This window comes from Cucurbita pepo, chromosome LG01, assembly GCF_002806865.2.
Source record: "Cucurbita pepo subsp. pepo cultivar mu-cu-16 chromosome LG01, ASM280686v2, whole genome shotgun sequence".
Classification (NCBI taxonomy): domain Eukaryota; kingdom Viridiplantae; phylum Streptophyta; class Magnoliopsida; order Cucurbitales; family Cucurbitaceae; genus Cucurbita; species Cucurbita pepo.
In genome coordinates, this window is record NC_036638.1 from 9396083 (window position 1) to 9412774 (window position 16692).

The window sequence follows — 16692 nt, forward strand, 5'->3', positions numbered from 1 at the left end:
TTATCATAACTCATTTATTTCAATATTGTTCAAATTCTATGAAGAAAACATGTTATTAGATCCATTTTTTATTATTTAATTTAGAAAGTTTTAAAGTAAGTCTTGTATGTTTCAAATATATCATATGATTAGAATTAGTATAATGATTGAATTAATCAAATAAATAATAAATGTTATAATTGATTTGAAGGTGATATGAATATCTTTTCCAAGGTGGCATTTTGTCAGCTTTTTTCTTTTATTTCTTTCTTCCTTAATCATAGCACAAAATCATGATAATAATAATAGCAATAATAATAATAATATAAGTATAAAGAAGGGGCATTAAAAAAATGCATATTCCACTTCCACATGGTTGTTTATTAATCACATATTAAATAAAATAATCTTGTTACTGAATATAAAAATTCAAGTAATTATAGCTAAAAATAGTATTGCACCCGCTCAAGTTCACATCCCGCACATATGGCTGACAACATGTACACAGATATTGTTAGCTTCACAGTTTCAAAGACTACTAGAAAGAAGTTTCACACCCTTATAATAAACGTTTTAAAAAGCTACTACGAACAAGTCTTCACACCCTTATAAGAAATGTTTTGTTCATTTTTCCAACCGATGTAAAATCTTACAATCCCCTCTCTTGGGAGCCAAACGTCTCACAATCCACCCCCTTGGGAGCCAGCGTCGTCGTATTCACACCTAATAATTGTTGTGTAATCAACGTTTAATATGGGCAAAATCATGACACATTTTCTTCTGCTAGGGCTATCCCTTTAGAAAATGATATGAATGTCAAAAGGAGTGTGCTTTGAAATGATGATGAGAAGACAAGAAATGGTGGGTGGTTTGGAGAAAGGTTGAAAATGGTAAATTAAATGAAAGGAAGTTTGGGTAAGTAATTAAATTATGAGTAATGAGTGGTGAAAGGGTTTTTCATTATTACGTTTTTTTTTAACGCAAACGTCTTAATTAGGTTCTACACAGCTTTATGATTTATGATTTGAATTGGGTAGTCTAAATTGGTCGGAATTATCGAGGTCTATGAATATCCCTACTAGTAATAACCGTGCCTATAGATAACTATTAAATTTAAAATTTTAATAATTTTAAAGTTCGTAAAATAATAAATTACATTGTAGCGGTCACTTTTAATAATTTTTTTTACCAACCGCCTCTCTTGTTAAGAGTACCTATGTAATGGATGGAGGAGGAAAATGCCGACCCGTTTCACCTTTTACAAGGAAAAGATAAATCTTTTTAACTCAAAGTTTACCCTAGTATATTTGGTAAAAGAAAGAAAATAAAAATTCTTTATTTATTATTATTTTTTTTTAATTTAATCATTAGATTTGATCCAATCATGATAGGCCTAACCTTTTCGTCAAGGTCATTGGATCAAATTATGGCTCGTTTATCAAAGAAATCTTGCTTCCTCCAAGACGATCATATCAATACTACTCGTCTTTCAATCCTATCTTTTTTGGTTGGTTTACTTTTGAAATTTAAGTTGCAAAATTTCAATCATCTTTAAAAATTGTTTAAGTATTAATTCAAATAATAATAAATATAAATTTATCCACAAAAAAGAAAAAATAAAATTATTGTGAATGATGCCTATGATATTAATCTCAAGTATATAATTTAAGAACGTAATAATTGAGTAACAAGTTAGAAAGACTTTGTCGACATGAATGTTGTTGTAATACCAGATTAAATAAGAGTTACATAAATGAATCAATACCATATCTGAATTAGAGAGCAGTTCTAAATATAAGACGACTAAAAATAACTTTAAATACATATACCAATAAAGTGCACTTCTTTGTTAATGACTCTATCATAGAAGTTCTAAAGTTATTATCACCATTGTGGAGAGTCTCGTGTTCATCTAACAGAAACAATACTATGCTTAATTGCTTGAGAATAGTTAGCTCATACAATTATTGGTTTGACTTTATTGGGCTAGAAGTGGATAATATCATACTATTGTGGAGAGTCTCGTGTTCATCTACCAGAAACAACTCTGTGTAGAATAATATGCTTAATTGTTTGGGAAGAGTTAGCTCATACAATTATTGGGTTGATCTTATTGGGCTAGTGATGATATTTTAACAGTGTCGGACTATGAGATGTCTAATCCTAATCTCTAATATGAATTTCGAATGCTGATCCGAATCCTATATGGTCGAAAATTCGTATACGACAGATCTATTATATTATAAAATAAATAAAGTAAGAAAGAAGTAATGTTGGATGGGAGTTCCATGTGGCAGGAATTTGGTCCTAGTTTTGGATGGCCATTTCCGTAGGCTTTTCTTGTAAAGAACAATTGGGTATTTAGAATTTTGATGGATACGCCAATGGGTTCGCATTTTGGCCTATAATGTTCAACAAAAAGTAGATACCCACAAAATAAAGAAATAATGGAGGCCAGTCATCATAGAGGTCCCATGCATTTTGGTCAACTTTTCTATAGTGAAAAAGAAAATAAGGGGTATAAACTAAACCAATCCCGAGCATTAGTTCAAGATTAGAACTTCATTTTAGTTATCAGTTCGAATTATACAACTCAATTATTAAGAATCATTGATATGATTATAGCTACGGTTATGTCTGGTTCTTTGTTGTTAAAGCCATAAATTACGGTTCATGATCCCTTATAGTGGATAATATCGTGGGTGGGTACGGTTTATTGTTTGTTGCGAGAGCATTACACAAAGGAAGGGGTCCCAAAAGAAAACAAGGGAACCCCAATTGACAAAATGAAGTTTTAAAGACAAAACAATATGTATTACAGCCAGAGACATTAGATTTGGCTTACCCATTTGCTCTCCATATTGTGCCTGCGGACACATGGCGCCCCAACTTCTCAAATTTGTCAATATTAATGTCTTTCTTTTCTATCAGAATGCCCCTCCTAACACCCCATTGGCCAGTTGGTAAGGGGACATTGACAAACCACCTCCCCCACTCCCCACGTTCCATATATGATATGTAGCTGCCAGTTTTATATCGTTAAATATATGATATGTTCTTTCACGGGGTCGGACGATGTAGCTGCTAGTTTTATATCATTAAATGTATGAAATGTTTTTTTCTCGAGTTCGACTGTCGAAAATAATGACTAAATTATTAATTTAGATATTTTAAAAAATTTATTATTGAAAAAACGTAATTGAGCGGAATTGGGCTTGGGCTTGGGCTTCGTATTCGAGCCATGATCTGAAATTGATTGAATTGGGCTAAGCCCAACTAGTTTCGGTATGGGCCTAATGGGCTTCGTAAGGTGCGATGGTTCCAAAGCAGGAGAGAATCTTTACGTATGGCATAAAATATGAACACACATGGTGCAGCACATTTTATTTAATCACAATTAGTAGAGAATAATGTTAAATCAATGAGGTTTGCCAACTAAACTATCACTAATTAAGATTAGTTTGTTTACCTAACGATAGAAATTATACCAAATATATAATTCTTTCAATATTTATTAGTAATTTCTCAGCTAATTAATAATGATTCTATTATTTGATTCTATTTGTATTTTTTTAAATAAAATAATTCAGTTGCTTATTATCTTAATTTTTATATATATATTTTCTTTTGGATAAATTTGATAAATACGTAAATTTGTCAAGATTATGTCATAAATCCGTGTTGAATAGTTTTTAAAAATGATAATAATAATAATAATTTAATTATATTGATTTTATGATTTAAATGCAATATTATGCTAACACGTGTGAACCATGACCACGTGACAATCCTCCTGCGTCCAAAAGGTAAATTTGTTTGAAATTATAATTTTAAAATTTGTTTTTTACTTTGTAAAAGTATTTAATTAAATGATTAATTAATTATTGTTTGTGCAGATTTAACAGCTGTTCGTGGAAAATGAAATTTTAGTAATTACCGTGGGTTTTTATCATTTATAGGTAAAAAGTCAAATGGAACCAAATTTAACGACAAGTCGTCCAAGACCAATTGGGATTTGGAAAATGAGTTGACTTTGTTTAATGGGACGGTCCCATTGGAATTGATTGTATGGTGAACAATGTTTTAGACTTTTTGAAGTGAAAACGGTTCTCCTTCTCACAGCTTCCACGACCCAGCCACCGAATCTTGTGTTGGATGATGAAAGTCCCACATCGGCTAATTTAGGGAATGATTATAAATTTATAATCGAGGAATACTATTTCCATTGGTGTGAGACTTTTTGGGGAAGTCCAAAGCAAAGGTATGAGAGGTTATACTCAAAGTGGACAATATCATATCATTATGAAGAGTCTTGTTCGTCTAAAATCGAGACATAAAAAGGAAAAAGAAAAAAAAAACTGAAATTAAATAACCATATTAGGAAAATAATATAAATGACAATAAAATAAAATAAAATAAAAATAAGAAAATGTTTTATAATTGTTTTATTTTTCATCTTTCCACTAAATTTATAACTTAACTTCAAAGCTTATAAATAATTAGTTCAAAGAAATAAAAAAGTTGGATATTAATGAAAATTTAAAGTCAATAATATTTTTAAAACATTTTTAAAATTCCAAAAGTTATTTTTGAAAATACAAAAAAAAAAAAAAAAAAAAAAAAAGNAATTAAAAAAAAAAAATAATGCGTAAAGAGATTTGGGCCGAAGAGAAAAGCCCATGAAGAGGGCGGAGGAAGCAATCCGGCGTCCGCCGTCCGGAAATTGCTAATTCCGAATTAATCAAAACTTTGGGTATCAAAACGAAATTCCAAAATAGATCAGAAATTAAAAAAATAATAAATAATAATAATAAAAAAAAAAAAGGAGGACACGGTCACGACTCAGCTGGATTGAGGTCGGCTTGAGCGAGTCAAACTGGAGCGCGTGGGCCCACATCCCAAACAATCAGTATTAATATATATATATACTCACGTTATCTAACTGGAATTAGAGCGGAAAAAAAATACACCCAAAACCCATAAAACAAAAACACGCAGAATTTGGGAACTTTGGAATAATTTNTTCTTCGCTGTTGTGTTGGGTGTTCTATTTAGCCTGGAGATCTGAGTGTGGGAACTCTGAATATCATATCGAACGGCGCATTCCACTTAACAGAAACTTCAAGAATAAAATCTGCCCTAGCCGAAATGAATTTGTTGGTGTAATTTTTGAAATTTTCTCGTTATCAAAATTGCTTTGAACATCAAACGTGGAATGCCGCCGCTCCTTTGGGGGATACATTTGAGATCGTTTTTCATCTCAAATCTGATTTTCAGAAATGTTTTCTTTCTGCATGAAGAACACGACTTCATTTTTTATGCACTTTGAGAATCTAATTGGAAATTATATGTATTGGAGATTTTGAGGTTGTCTTGATCATGATCCAACCTCCGTGGACTTNGCTCCGTGGACTTCTGTTTTTCTTTTTCTTTTTCATTACCTGTTCGTGTTCAAGATATCGACCAGGCTTCTTTTGTGTATGCNCCTCCGTGGACTTCTGTTTTTATTTTTCTTTTTCATTATCTGTTCGTGTTCAAGATATCGACCAGGCTTCTTTTGTGTATGCAGGAAGCTAATCGAGTTCTGGGCATGTCTAGACTTCGCTGCATTTTTCGTGGATATGATGTGAAATCCTTTCTTATTCTTTTTGCGTTGGTGCCGACGTGCATCTTGATCATTTACCTCCATGGACAGAAGATCTCATACTTCCTACGGCCATTATGGGAATCCCCACCAAAAGAATTCAATATGATCACTCACTACTATGATGAGAATGTACCTATGGAGAATCTCTGCAAACTCCATGGTTGGAAAGTCCGTGAGTTTCCTCGACGTGTTTACGATGCCGTGCTGTTCAGTAATGAGATTGAGATGCTTACCTTGCGATGGAAAGAACTCTACCCTTACATTACACAGTTTGTTCTCCTTGAGGCAAATTCAACATTTACTGGGAAGCCAAAATCATTATACTTTGCTCGTAATCGAGATAAGTTCAAATTTGTGGAGCCGAGATTGACTTATGGCACTGTTGGAGGGAGATTTAAGAAAGGTGAAAATCCGTTTGTCGAGGAGGCATTTCAGCGAGTGGCACTTGATCAGCTTCTCAAAATTGCTGGTATCTCCGATGATGACTTGTTGATAATGTCTGATGTCGATGAGATTCCAAGTGGGCACACCATTGATCTCTTAAGATGGTGTGATGACATACCAGAAGTTCTTCATCTACAGCTTAGGAACTATTTGTACTCATTCGAGTTCCACGTTGACGACAATAGCTGGAGGGCTGCAGTCCATAGATACAAATCTGGTAAGACAAGGTACGCTCATTATCGACAATCGGATGACCTGTTGGCAGATTCTGGGTGGCACTGTAGCTTCTGCTTCCGTCGAATAAGCGACTTCATCTTTAAGATGAAAGCATACAGCCATAACGACAGAGTTAGGTTCTCTAGTTATCTGAATCCCAAAAGGATTCAGAAGATTATCTGCAAGGGTGCTGACTTATTTGACATGCTTCCTGAGGAATACACTTTCAAAGAAATTATTGGAAAAATGGGACCGGTTCCTCATTCCTTCTCAGCAGTTCACTTGCCATCATATCTTCTGGAAAATGCAGAACATTACAAATTCCTTTTGCCTGGGAATTGCGTACGAGAGAGTGGCTAATCTCTAGCTTTGATATCTACCTCCCTCTGAAGGTTAGTAGCTTGTCTGACACCACGTGGACCTTCCATCCCGACAGTCGTTGACCGGTACATGGCCAACCTTGGCGACCTTTGCCTCCAGATAAGCTAATGTTAATTCTTTTGGAAGTTGAAACTGCTTGGACAGTTGAACTAATTCCATGGGTTGGAAGTTATGTGTAGATATCTGTTTTCTTTGAGTGGTTTGGTTCAAGGAGTTTATCTATTCATTGAGTGGGTGAACTTGCTGTCACAAATGCAGCAAATTAGACAACCCCCGTGCATTGCCATTGTATTTGAGGCTCTTGTGCTTTCTTTCTTCCCCTTACTAGGAAATTTTGTATACACGACTACTATTTATATCATGTATTCATATCTACCAGGTTTCTAGTTCTCGTTCTGATAAATTGCTTATTGTTACGACTTCGGAGCCTGTTCGAAATGACTTTTCAAGCTATGTTCCTGTTATATTAGCAGTTACTGAAATCAGATTGGTATTTATTAGGCAGCCTGGTGGGTAGGTTTCCATCAATGTAGAAAGATTATGTTATCTTTTATGATGTCGACACTTTCTGTCATAGTTGGAACCAAGTGACCAAATTTACTCTTCGACCTAGCACAGGGACATGAGGTTGAGACAAATCTGGTCAGATATTTTTGGTATGTCGGAGACCTCGCAAGGTTTGTTTCTGTGGTATATAGGGGCTGTAGATACGAGAGAAGTGTCTTGTTCTTCAACTTGATTTTCCAATGAAAGAAGGCTTTTAACTTTATTCTGGCTTTTCAATGTCCTTGGATATTCCTCAACTGAATAACTTTTACCCTTGCTTTTTATGGGCTGTCTCTTTCGTGTTCCAGCTAAAATAAGAAAAAACCTTAGTGACCCTTCTCCCAAAAGAAGGTATTGGATTCAAATCTCATCCTTATGGAATGGAATTGTTCTTTATAGGCTTTTTGAGGCGTTTCAATTGTTCATTCACAAAAAAGAAGCTATCATTTTTCTTTCTCTGGCAGGTTTGTTTATCTCCTTTTGAAATTCGACGACATGGCTCCATTCCTTTTGGATATCTCCGTTCTCTGGCAGGTTACATTTCTGGCTCCACTCTCGTGACCCGAAAACGCCAGAAAACCAGAGACCTCATGTAATGTTCAGCGACGACAATGATGTCATATCTGATGTTCATGAGACAGGCGGAGGAGGAGCTCATTAGGCTGAGGACAACCACTGTTAGCTCCTGGTTCTGTATCATTATCATACCCAATGGTAAGTTAATTTTTGATTCAGAATTCTCAGTTTGTGGGTTTCATATATAACTGTTCTTATTTCTTTCTAATTTGCCAAAGGTTTCAGGTCTGTCTGAATCTCTCTCTCCCTCCTAATTTCGATCCGTTGGGTCATGGTTTCTGGGGTCAGGACAGACTCGTATCAAGATCTTCATTTAACTTACTGCCTGAAATGAGTGGCCAAGAATTTTGGGGTCCCAGAAAGATTGGATCTTTGGCATAAGGTTAAGAAATGAAGCATATAACCGGTGGAAGAATTAAATTGCCTTCATATTTGGTATATCAAATAAATACAAGAAAAGAGTTACATCTGGTTCATTGCAGATCATTCTTCAAGCTTCAATATAACGAGTACAGACAAGTTTCAAATCTTTGTGATAGAAAGAGAAAAGTAACAAACATTTGATACAAACGATGGTCGTGTCCCAACACGGCCATAGCTGAATTTCTGGTCATCATTTTGCACACCACACACACCATTTCTTGTGTTGAATGACTTCTGAACTAGATTTTTCACTGAAGAACAGAGCCCCACGCATTGGAATTGCCAGTTTTGTGACTGCCCAGCTGCTCCAAGCCATTTAAAGCTCCCTGCTTTAACTGTTCTTAGCTCTGCGTTCTTAGCTTTTACTGATGAATCCTTTTGAATTCTAAATTGATCTTCTGGGTGCTTTTAGTTAGAGCAGGAGCTTAATAGAACAGTGCAGGATTTATCTGAAGAACACTTTTCCTATGCCTAATCTTCCATTTATACAATACAAATATAAAGGGAAAGTGATGATATGGAGAGCGATAAGAGAAGAAATGTGAAGAACAAGAAGAAAAAAAAAACCCTAAAACAAAAGTATGCTTCAAAAAGCTGCAATTTAGCAGTGGATGATGAAGAACACACACTATTCAATGGAACGACAAAGAGGGCAAGTAATGTGCTTATTATCAAACCACTTAGAAAGACAAGCTTTATGAAAAAAGTGCTTGCAAGACAACTCACTAACTTCCTCATCAGCTTCAAACCCACAAAGACAAACACAGCACTCTGCCATGGCACACCTCGAAGCAGAGCCCTTCTCTGTTCCGCCATTATTGAAGCTTTGACCCAAAGATTTGAACTGGGTAATTGAGATTCTTCTTTCTCTTCCATTTTCCCAATCGAATTCTTCCTCAGAACTCGAAGGATTCCCACTCGCACTCATCATTTGTATCACAGATCTCACCAAGTTCTTCAAAAACGCCATCGACATTACAGTGTTCATCACAAGAACAGGTAACAGCAACACTCCTTCAGCTGAAGGGGGGAAATTCGAGAGACCCATCTTCAAAAATCCACAAACCTCCCAAAATGAACTCTAATCCGTTTCAGGGTTTTGGTTTGAGTTGCAGAAGAAAACGAAGAGAAAAGAAGAAATAGGTTTTGGGGCGTAAGAAGCACAAAATGTATCTATCCAAATGGTTGGGATAGGAGAGAATATACCATTTATACATTGACTGAAGTCTCTTAACCACCAATATTTAACCATGGTTTGTTTACTAACCATGGGGTTGAGGTAGCAGAAGAAGAAATCACAGGTGATACGTGTGTTGCTTTGATTGACTGTCGTAGTAAAAAAAGGAGAAAAAACAACACCTTTTCATTGGGAAAAATGAAGGGAACATCTGTACTGCCACGTGTCATAAGGAAATTGCAATGACCAATTTGGAGGTGACATGTGGCGAAGGAAGATGATGACGTTTTCAGATTTAGTGGAACTTTCCTGATTTCAGTAGCTGCATCAATCTAGAGTTTGCTGACTGTCTCATTTCAGCTTTAACAACTTCGGCTAAACTTTTGTTTATCTTAATTATTGATTGATTTTTTTATTGTTAATTATTGATTGGTTTTTTTAAACTTAATTATTGATTGATTTTTTTTATTTTTATTTTTATTTTTTTGTTATGATTTATGAACGATGACGGGTGAAGAAATGGAATACATACGTTGTTGAATGAATGATGTGTTCTATGTATAACCATACAATTAGTTGAAAATATTTTGTTCAATTTTCTAAATAACATCTTGAAGTCGATAAGATTTCAACTTTTAACTCTGATATTGAATCAAAAACTTAAATCAAACGTTGGCCAGAAATTTTTTCTAAAATTTATTAAATTTTACATAAATTTAACTTTGGTGTCGTTTTTCTTTAGAGTCTTGTTAACTTCAATATAGCTTTAGTGTTGGTATTGTGCCCCACCCCATATGGTAGACGTTGGATCATGCATCCGCTGTCTAGGACGTATGTCATAAGCTAAGATGGTCTAGCTATCATGAGACATGGGATGACATCACGATGCATGAGTCGTATTGATGGGAACCGAGATGACGATGAGATGTGACATGTCGCAGACGATTGAAAATGCACACGTGGGTAGCGTGTGTGGCCGAACAAATTTGGATTCCGCACAAGTGATATTTAGTTGACGAAGATAAACCTCACCCAAGGTCCGACAAAATCACAAAGCGAAGCGAAAAATGAGTAAGCGTGTCAAGATCATGACACCGCATGATTGGAAAAGTGTGATCGTGATAGTAGGTAAAAATTATAAAAAGAATTGAACGAACTTAGAAGATTTTATTCCTTTTCCTTTACTTTATAATAAATGAACTGTATTTCATCATTGAATTTGCCAAATAATAAAGTTGAAACTAATTTTATGAACTTTGTAAAATGCTGCCTTGCATGCAAGTGTGTAGGACATGTTACAAGTACTTAATATACTCTTGATTGGCAATAGACAAAAAAGAGAGACAGCTGTGGGATACTTGTAGCATACTCATGAATATGAATATATGCCATTACAGGAAAGCTTCTTCTTTCAGGTTATGGATCTTCCATCCTCAGTGTGACAACAGCTTGCATACGTACCAATTTTCACCCATCGTCTCATGTTCACTCATTTGTGCACCCATCGTCTCATGTTCACTCATTTGTGCAGCAATTCGAAATTAGACGATTCTAAATCATAAATCAAAAGAGAACAAAAGGATCATACACATGAATAGAATAGCTAAAGAGCTCTTAACATGTTCGAGATAATTGTGCATCTAAAATTCTTCATAAAAGTAAACTCGTAAAAATGAAATAAAGCGTTTTGAGAAAGATGGAAGATACGAAAATAAAGTAAAAGTTCTATGCATTGGCCAAAGTGAGCATAACTCAACAATGGTTGGCATGCACTATTTTCTTGGAGGTTCAAATCTTCGTCCTATTCCAACTGCTACCCCTATTGTAATAAAAAAAATCTACCTACCGAAAAATCTAAACTTAATTATTATTAATATTATTTAACGAATTTATACAACTCAGTGAGAAATGGCAAGGGATTACGGTGCTAATAATGGAAGAGAGTCTGATGGGTCCCTTAATGTTTGGCTGAATTTGAAGGATCAATCCCCAATGACTTGAAGTACGCTTTCTCCGCATTCGCTAACCGACTTTGAAACATCGTCCACTCCTTCCGACATCTTTCTCTCACCTGATAGCCAATACAAAATCCACATCACTTTTCACATTCAAATCACTTTTCACATTCATTTGTTTGGGTGATGTGAGTTCTACAACATCTAAATAATCTCCTCTCAAACAATTTTCAAACTGTGAAAGAACCATGGGAAAGAGAGATAGACAGAAAGAGTACCCCTTGCCATGGCGCTTTCCCATTTTGAGTTTCTCCCTGCACAGAGGAATTAAATTAGAACAAGAACCTGGATTAGTATTTGAAGAAAAAGATTTTCGGTTTACCTGGCTCCCGAGCGAGGGAAGGCCTTGATGAACAATCCACTGAGCGTCTACAACTCCAATCTTCTCATGTGCAGGCTGATTGGAAGAGTTTGTGTTAGAAAAAGACCAGGGCATGGTAATTATGATGATGTCAAAATATAGGAAAGGGTTCATGAAAGCTACCACTGACCTCCACACATTTTCTAATGGAAAAATCAAGACCCCACCCATGGATTAAATCGTTCTGCAAATCCATTTATAACAGGAATTAGAAAAACCATTTGAAATGGTGAAGCTAAATTTCAACAGGAATGAAGAACTCAGTTCTTACTTGAATCATATACCAGACACAGCGCCATGCATCTCGTGAGAACACTGGAGCCATGATCTCTACAAAACTGTAGAAGGAAACAAGGACAGTATTATTACTCTATCAGCTGAAAACAAACAGATGGGGCAGAATTCACATTTCTTCTTTTTCGGGTTATCTTACGCGGCACAGGGAGGCAAATTCGGCTCCGTGCACCATCCTGCCCTTTCCGAAGTATCTCTGCACAAAATTAGCCAAAACAAATAATGTTAAGACTTCCAGGTTTAATTGAGTGATTTTCACAATGCAGGTATTTAAGGAAGTGAACATAGTTGTTCCATGAGTCCTACTTATGAACTTCAAGATCATCCCTTTTCTTTGTCATCTGCCATGTCAACCCTCTGGTAGGTTCTAAACCAGGTTGTGAAATTTCCAAGCCATGCTTCTTCACCAATTTTATATATCTGTATTGAAAGTGGATAACCAAAGAATGTTAAACATTTGAATAAAGCAGTGTGTCATTTAAGCTATTCTGTAAATAACTCACTCTTCCGCATCAAAGTTCTCAACTCCCAGGTCTTCATCCCACATAAAGATGTAGTCATAAGGTGCAACGATGTCAGGGTGCAAGAATCGTTTGGCATACCACCTGAATAGGATGTTTGAAAATTTTCATTTAATATGGCTACAAAATTTTCTCGGCATTCGCTGTAATAGAACAATACATACCATTTACTCTGCTTTCGAGCACTCACGTGAATCGCTCGTTTCGACCATTCAAAGTCATCCCATTCAGTTGTTCGGCCATCGTAGTGAAACAGAAGAATTGTGAAGTTCTCTGAAAACTGTGAGGAATCATATTCAGTCTCGTATGAGCACAAAGAGAGGGGTGATAGTAGACATAGAGTTGGAGGAAGAGAGGGACCTTTTTTACTGCTTTATCAATGTTGTCTCTCTGGTTATAACCGACAGTGAAGGTCACAAGGTAATTTGGTTTCCTAGTTAAGTCCTGCAAATATTTATCTGATTAAGCACAACAATCTAGAACAAACCTGTATGTCAAGTAAATATGATACTTCATGATGTCAAATAATGAGAGTGTTTCTAAAACATAATACTCAATGTAAAGTCATATATTTGACATGACGACATTCTCAAAACTGAGTTGTGCAAAATCAAAACACACCTCACTGGGATTACCCCACAATCTACGTAGATAGAAGTCTGACTCGGCTGCAACAATTCCTGGGGCTAGTCTTTCGGCTCCTCTAGGATTTGATGGAACCCAAATCTGCATCACATCATATTTAGAGAAAGGTAAGGTGTATGAGTCTGAGGTAAATGAACTACATAAAGCAAAATAATCAAGCACCTGCTTTGCAAGTTACCAAAGACCAAATACATGCAATAGCCATATAGTGATGCAATTTTCTTTTTTTAAAAGAAGCTTGTAAAGATCAAGAAATTGAAGTAACAAATTCATAGAATGTCAATATTCTAGTGCTCCCATCATGAAGAAGAATTTTAAACAAAGGAGTCCAAACTCCAAAGCTGTGATATTCCCATACAGTCACGAATGAAATGTCTTTTTATGTGGAAGGAAAGGGAAGATTTCGAAAGGCAAGTCTGGCCATAGCTATTTAGTTCACAAGTATCCCTGCTTAACTTTAGTCATCACTCCCCTACCATGTTTCATTAGAACCTTGAAAAATTAAGCCAATAAACTATGGACCAGAGATAGGGAAAAGACGTGTAGAATTACAATTTTTAACATGATGAGATAGATGAAGGCAAGGCAGACAATGAGAAAAGGGCTTTACTACTGATATGTTAGGCCCCAAGGGGAAGGGAGTATTTTTATGGCCTAGATTCTTTAAAGGAAATTGTCAATCTTCATCCTAACCACTAGCTAATTCACCCTCTAGAGCATTTACCATTTTCATGTCGTAGGCTTGCAGCCAGCCTGTGAAATCCGTACGGACAAATATTGCAACTTAAAACAGGTGACAAAGTCGATAAAATTCATTGGAATGATCAAACCAGTAATGAGATTACTTTTCATGACATTTATGGATCTAATGCCAAACATATAATTAAGAAAAATTAAAATTTAGAAGGCCATCAGAAGCAAATAAACGCGTGCGCACACACACATGTATATATATATATATAATTCATCAAAACTTGTTAGTACGTATTGTGGAAATAGAATACCTCTGAGGTACCATTCAGATTTTGAGAATTTTTTAAGTCTCTACTACCACTCGATGGAAATCTTTTAGGTGCTTGGATAGAAGAGGCTGATTTTAGGTCAGCATTGTACATACGGTCAATTTTCGGGATAAGTCCAGAGGGGACACCTAGCTGCGAACATCATTAAAAAAAAAAGGACAAATAGGTTTCAGTTTATACCGAAGAATTGATATCAAACAGTAACCATGTTAATGCAAAGGAAAAAAAAAATTTTGACCGAGCATTAAGACTTCAACATCAACCTTTGTTAGTGATAATGTTGGGAAAGATATTCCTATAAAAAAGCCCAAAAACACTCCCACAAAAGTTACTATAATAAGCCTCATGCTGTCGTTTGGCTTTCTATTCACAGAACTGCATCAAAGTAAATGCATATTTACAGAAAACAAGTCAGTACACAAGAAATATGAAATAACACGAAAATAAATTATTAATTGTTGGATTTTCCCAATTAAATTATGACATTTGAAATAATGAACCTGCGATAAAGGATTCCCATGCTATCTACAATCCTCCAAGTTGTAAAGATAGGATCTTGCTCTCAGATGTACAAAGCGAGAATGGGTCTGCATGATAGACAAAAATACACTTACTGTTGGGTACAAGATACAAATAAGACATTCCATGAAAGAAGAGGACGGGAAATTCAAACCACATGAACAGAGATGTGTCCAAATATGCTTCAATAGAAATCCAAAATTGAACATCATACAGAAATGAAAGACAAACTTATGGCTGCAATGTATAGTCATAAGTCATATGGAAAGTAAACGAAGTACGTTTAAGATCAGAAGAACTATGGCTGCACTGCTCAAACTCACACATCAAAAGCTGAAATTGGAATGTATATCAGGTTCTGCTATAAAATTTCAAACGTACTTTATAAAGCGAGGATCTTCCCCTCCATTAAACGATTTCATTCTTTTTTTCCTACTCTTTGATGTTCAACGCATGCAACTAGACCTTAAACAAAAAAATGTACGCAACCATGTGCTCCTTCCTCGTCTAACATACACTAGAGACTCTATTAAGCAAGCAGACATGTGCTCCCTTTGAGTAAAACAATGGAAGAGAAGAATCAAGCACCCAAAATCCGGCTTTTCTGATTCAATCAATGGGAGAGAAGAAGCAAGCACCCAGAAACCGGCTTTTCTGATTTACACAACTATGCTCAATCCACACAACTTACAGAAAAAGAATGACATTGCGGTACATTTCTCAATTAATTGGGGAAAAGAAAAGAAAGAAAGAAAGAAAGAAATTAACCTTGCGTCCAATTAAAGATTGAAGGATAAACGATTTTTCTTTTTCTTAAAAAAAACCCCAAACATGAAATTAGCTCAAAACTTCAGAACCAATTCTAGGACATTCATGAATACCCAAAAGTCTCCGCGATTAAGCATAAATAAGCTCCATTCAATATTACCACATAATACGAACAGTATAGGAACTAATCTAGCAATAATTAGCTCTAGCCAACTACTCTTTCTAATTAAGCGAGTCAACGATTTAACAATAAAAACAAAAGTCGTTGAATTCCATACCTTCAAGTTGAAGTAACTTCAAGATTTTAAAATGAAGAAACAACTTGAACAGCAATCAGTTGCAGCTCATAGAACACTGATTTCTAGAAAACTTTCACCAGTCTACGTTTTCTATTTTCAATGAGAGGCAATTAGAAAAAGGAAAGTTAAGAAGCAAAAATAACAAATAGAACGCACAGGATTAAACTGAGACAAAAACAATAAGAACTTACCAAATAAAGAATCAAATACGACAAGATCTGTTCCGCTACCGCGAAATCACGATGAAAACCAGTTCCTGAAATCCTTCTCCTGAGATCGTGAAAAAGAAGTTGCAGATGAACAGAATCAGCGTGAAGGAAACGGCCAAAACAATTAACAGAGAAAAATTTCAGTAGAAGAGAAAGACGACGACTCGCTTTCAAATTGGATTGTTTGCTCTCGTATTTATTTTCATGTTAAACCTTGGTGGCGTTTTCTTATTAAGGTTCTGCTGTTACAGTAGCGGGACATCAAAGGGGTTTTTGGGAATTTTGATTTTTTTTCTTTTCTTTTTCAGTTCATTTAATCATATATTTAATGATTTAGGTCTTTTTATTTTATTTTATTTTATTTTACGTTTTAGAGGGGTACTATTGTCATCTGCCTAATAAATAAAAATAAAAATAAAAAAACAGTTTTATTTTGAAGCATAAAATGAAAAAAGAAAAAGGAGCGCCGACTTTAACCATGCCGTCACGATTTTCATTTCCTCGTGGCCGATTTTGTAAATTTGATTGTATTCAAAAATTAAAGAAAAATGTTTATAAATATATGGACAAATGTAGAATATAGAGACCGTGGTATTGAATTTTAAATAAATTAATTAAGGATGATGCAAATTCATGTTATTTAAATAATT

The 16692-nt window shown here is 35.2% G+C and overlaps 3 protein-coding genes across 7 annotated transcripts; 1 reads left to right on the forward strand and 2 right to left on the reverse strand.

Annotated features, from left to right (window-relative positions):
* Positions 1–2856: 2856 nt before the first annotated feature.
* Positions 2857–7436, forward strand: LOC111809899. Its single transcript, XM_023696371.1, has 2 exons — positions 2857–2938; positions 5436–7436. Exons 1-2 carry the CDS (start codon positions 2857–2859, stop codon positions 6644–6646), a joined length of 1293 nt encoding a protein of 430 aa, XP_023552139.1. The 3' UTR covers positions 6647–7436.
* A 758-nt stretch (positions 7437–8194) lies between these two features.
* Positions 8195–9438, reverse strand: LOC111805935 (probable E3 ubiquitin-protein ligase XERICO). The gene has a single exon (XM_023691239.1). It carries the CDS (start codon positions 9258–9260, stop codon positions 8841–8843), a length of 420 nt encoding a protein of 139 aa, XP_023547007.1. The 5' UTR covers positions 9261–9438; the 3' UTR covers positions 8195–8840.
* A 1588-nt stretch (positions 9439–11026) lies between these two features.
* On the reverse strand, positions 11027–16252 carry LOC111780139. 5 transcript variants are annotated; one of them, XM_023660449.1, is made up of 16 exons: positions 16025–16252; positions 15813–15923; positions 14748–14834; positions 14511–14622; positions 14230–14379; positions 13202–13306; positions 12941–13024; positions 12745–12860; positions 12563–12664; positions 12366–12479; positions 12199–12255; positions 12037–12103; positions 11896–11949; positions 11727–11801; positions 11623–11658; positions 11027–11460 (listed from the first exon to the last, which is right to left on the reverse strand). In XM_023660449.1, exons 3-16 carry the CDS (start codon positions 14765–14767, stop codon positions 11347–11349), a joined length of 1206 nt encoding a protein of 401 aa, XP_023516217.1. In that variant the 5' UTR covers positions 14768–14834; positions 15813–15923; positions 16025–16252; the 3' UTR covers positions 11027–11346. The 5 variants fall into 5 exon arrangements, with proteins under 5 accessions (XP_023516217.1, XP_023516225.1, XP_023516232.1 ...); XM_023660457.1 differs by lacking the exons at positions 15813–15923; positions 16025–16252 and adding an exon at positions 15535–15681; XM_023660464.1 differs by lacking the exons at positions 15813–15923; positions 16025–16252 and adding an exon at positions 15355–15461.
* Between the last annotated feature and the right edge of the window lie 440 nt (positions 16253–16692).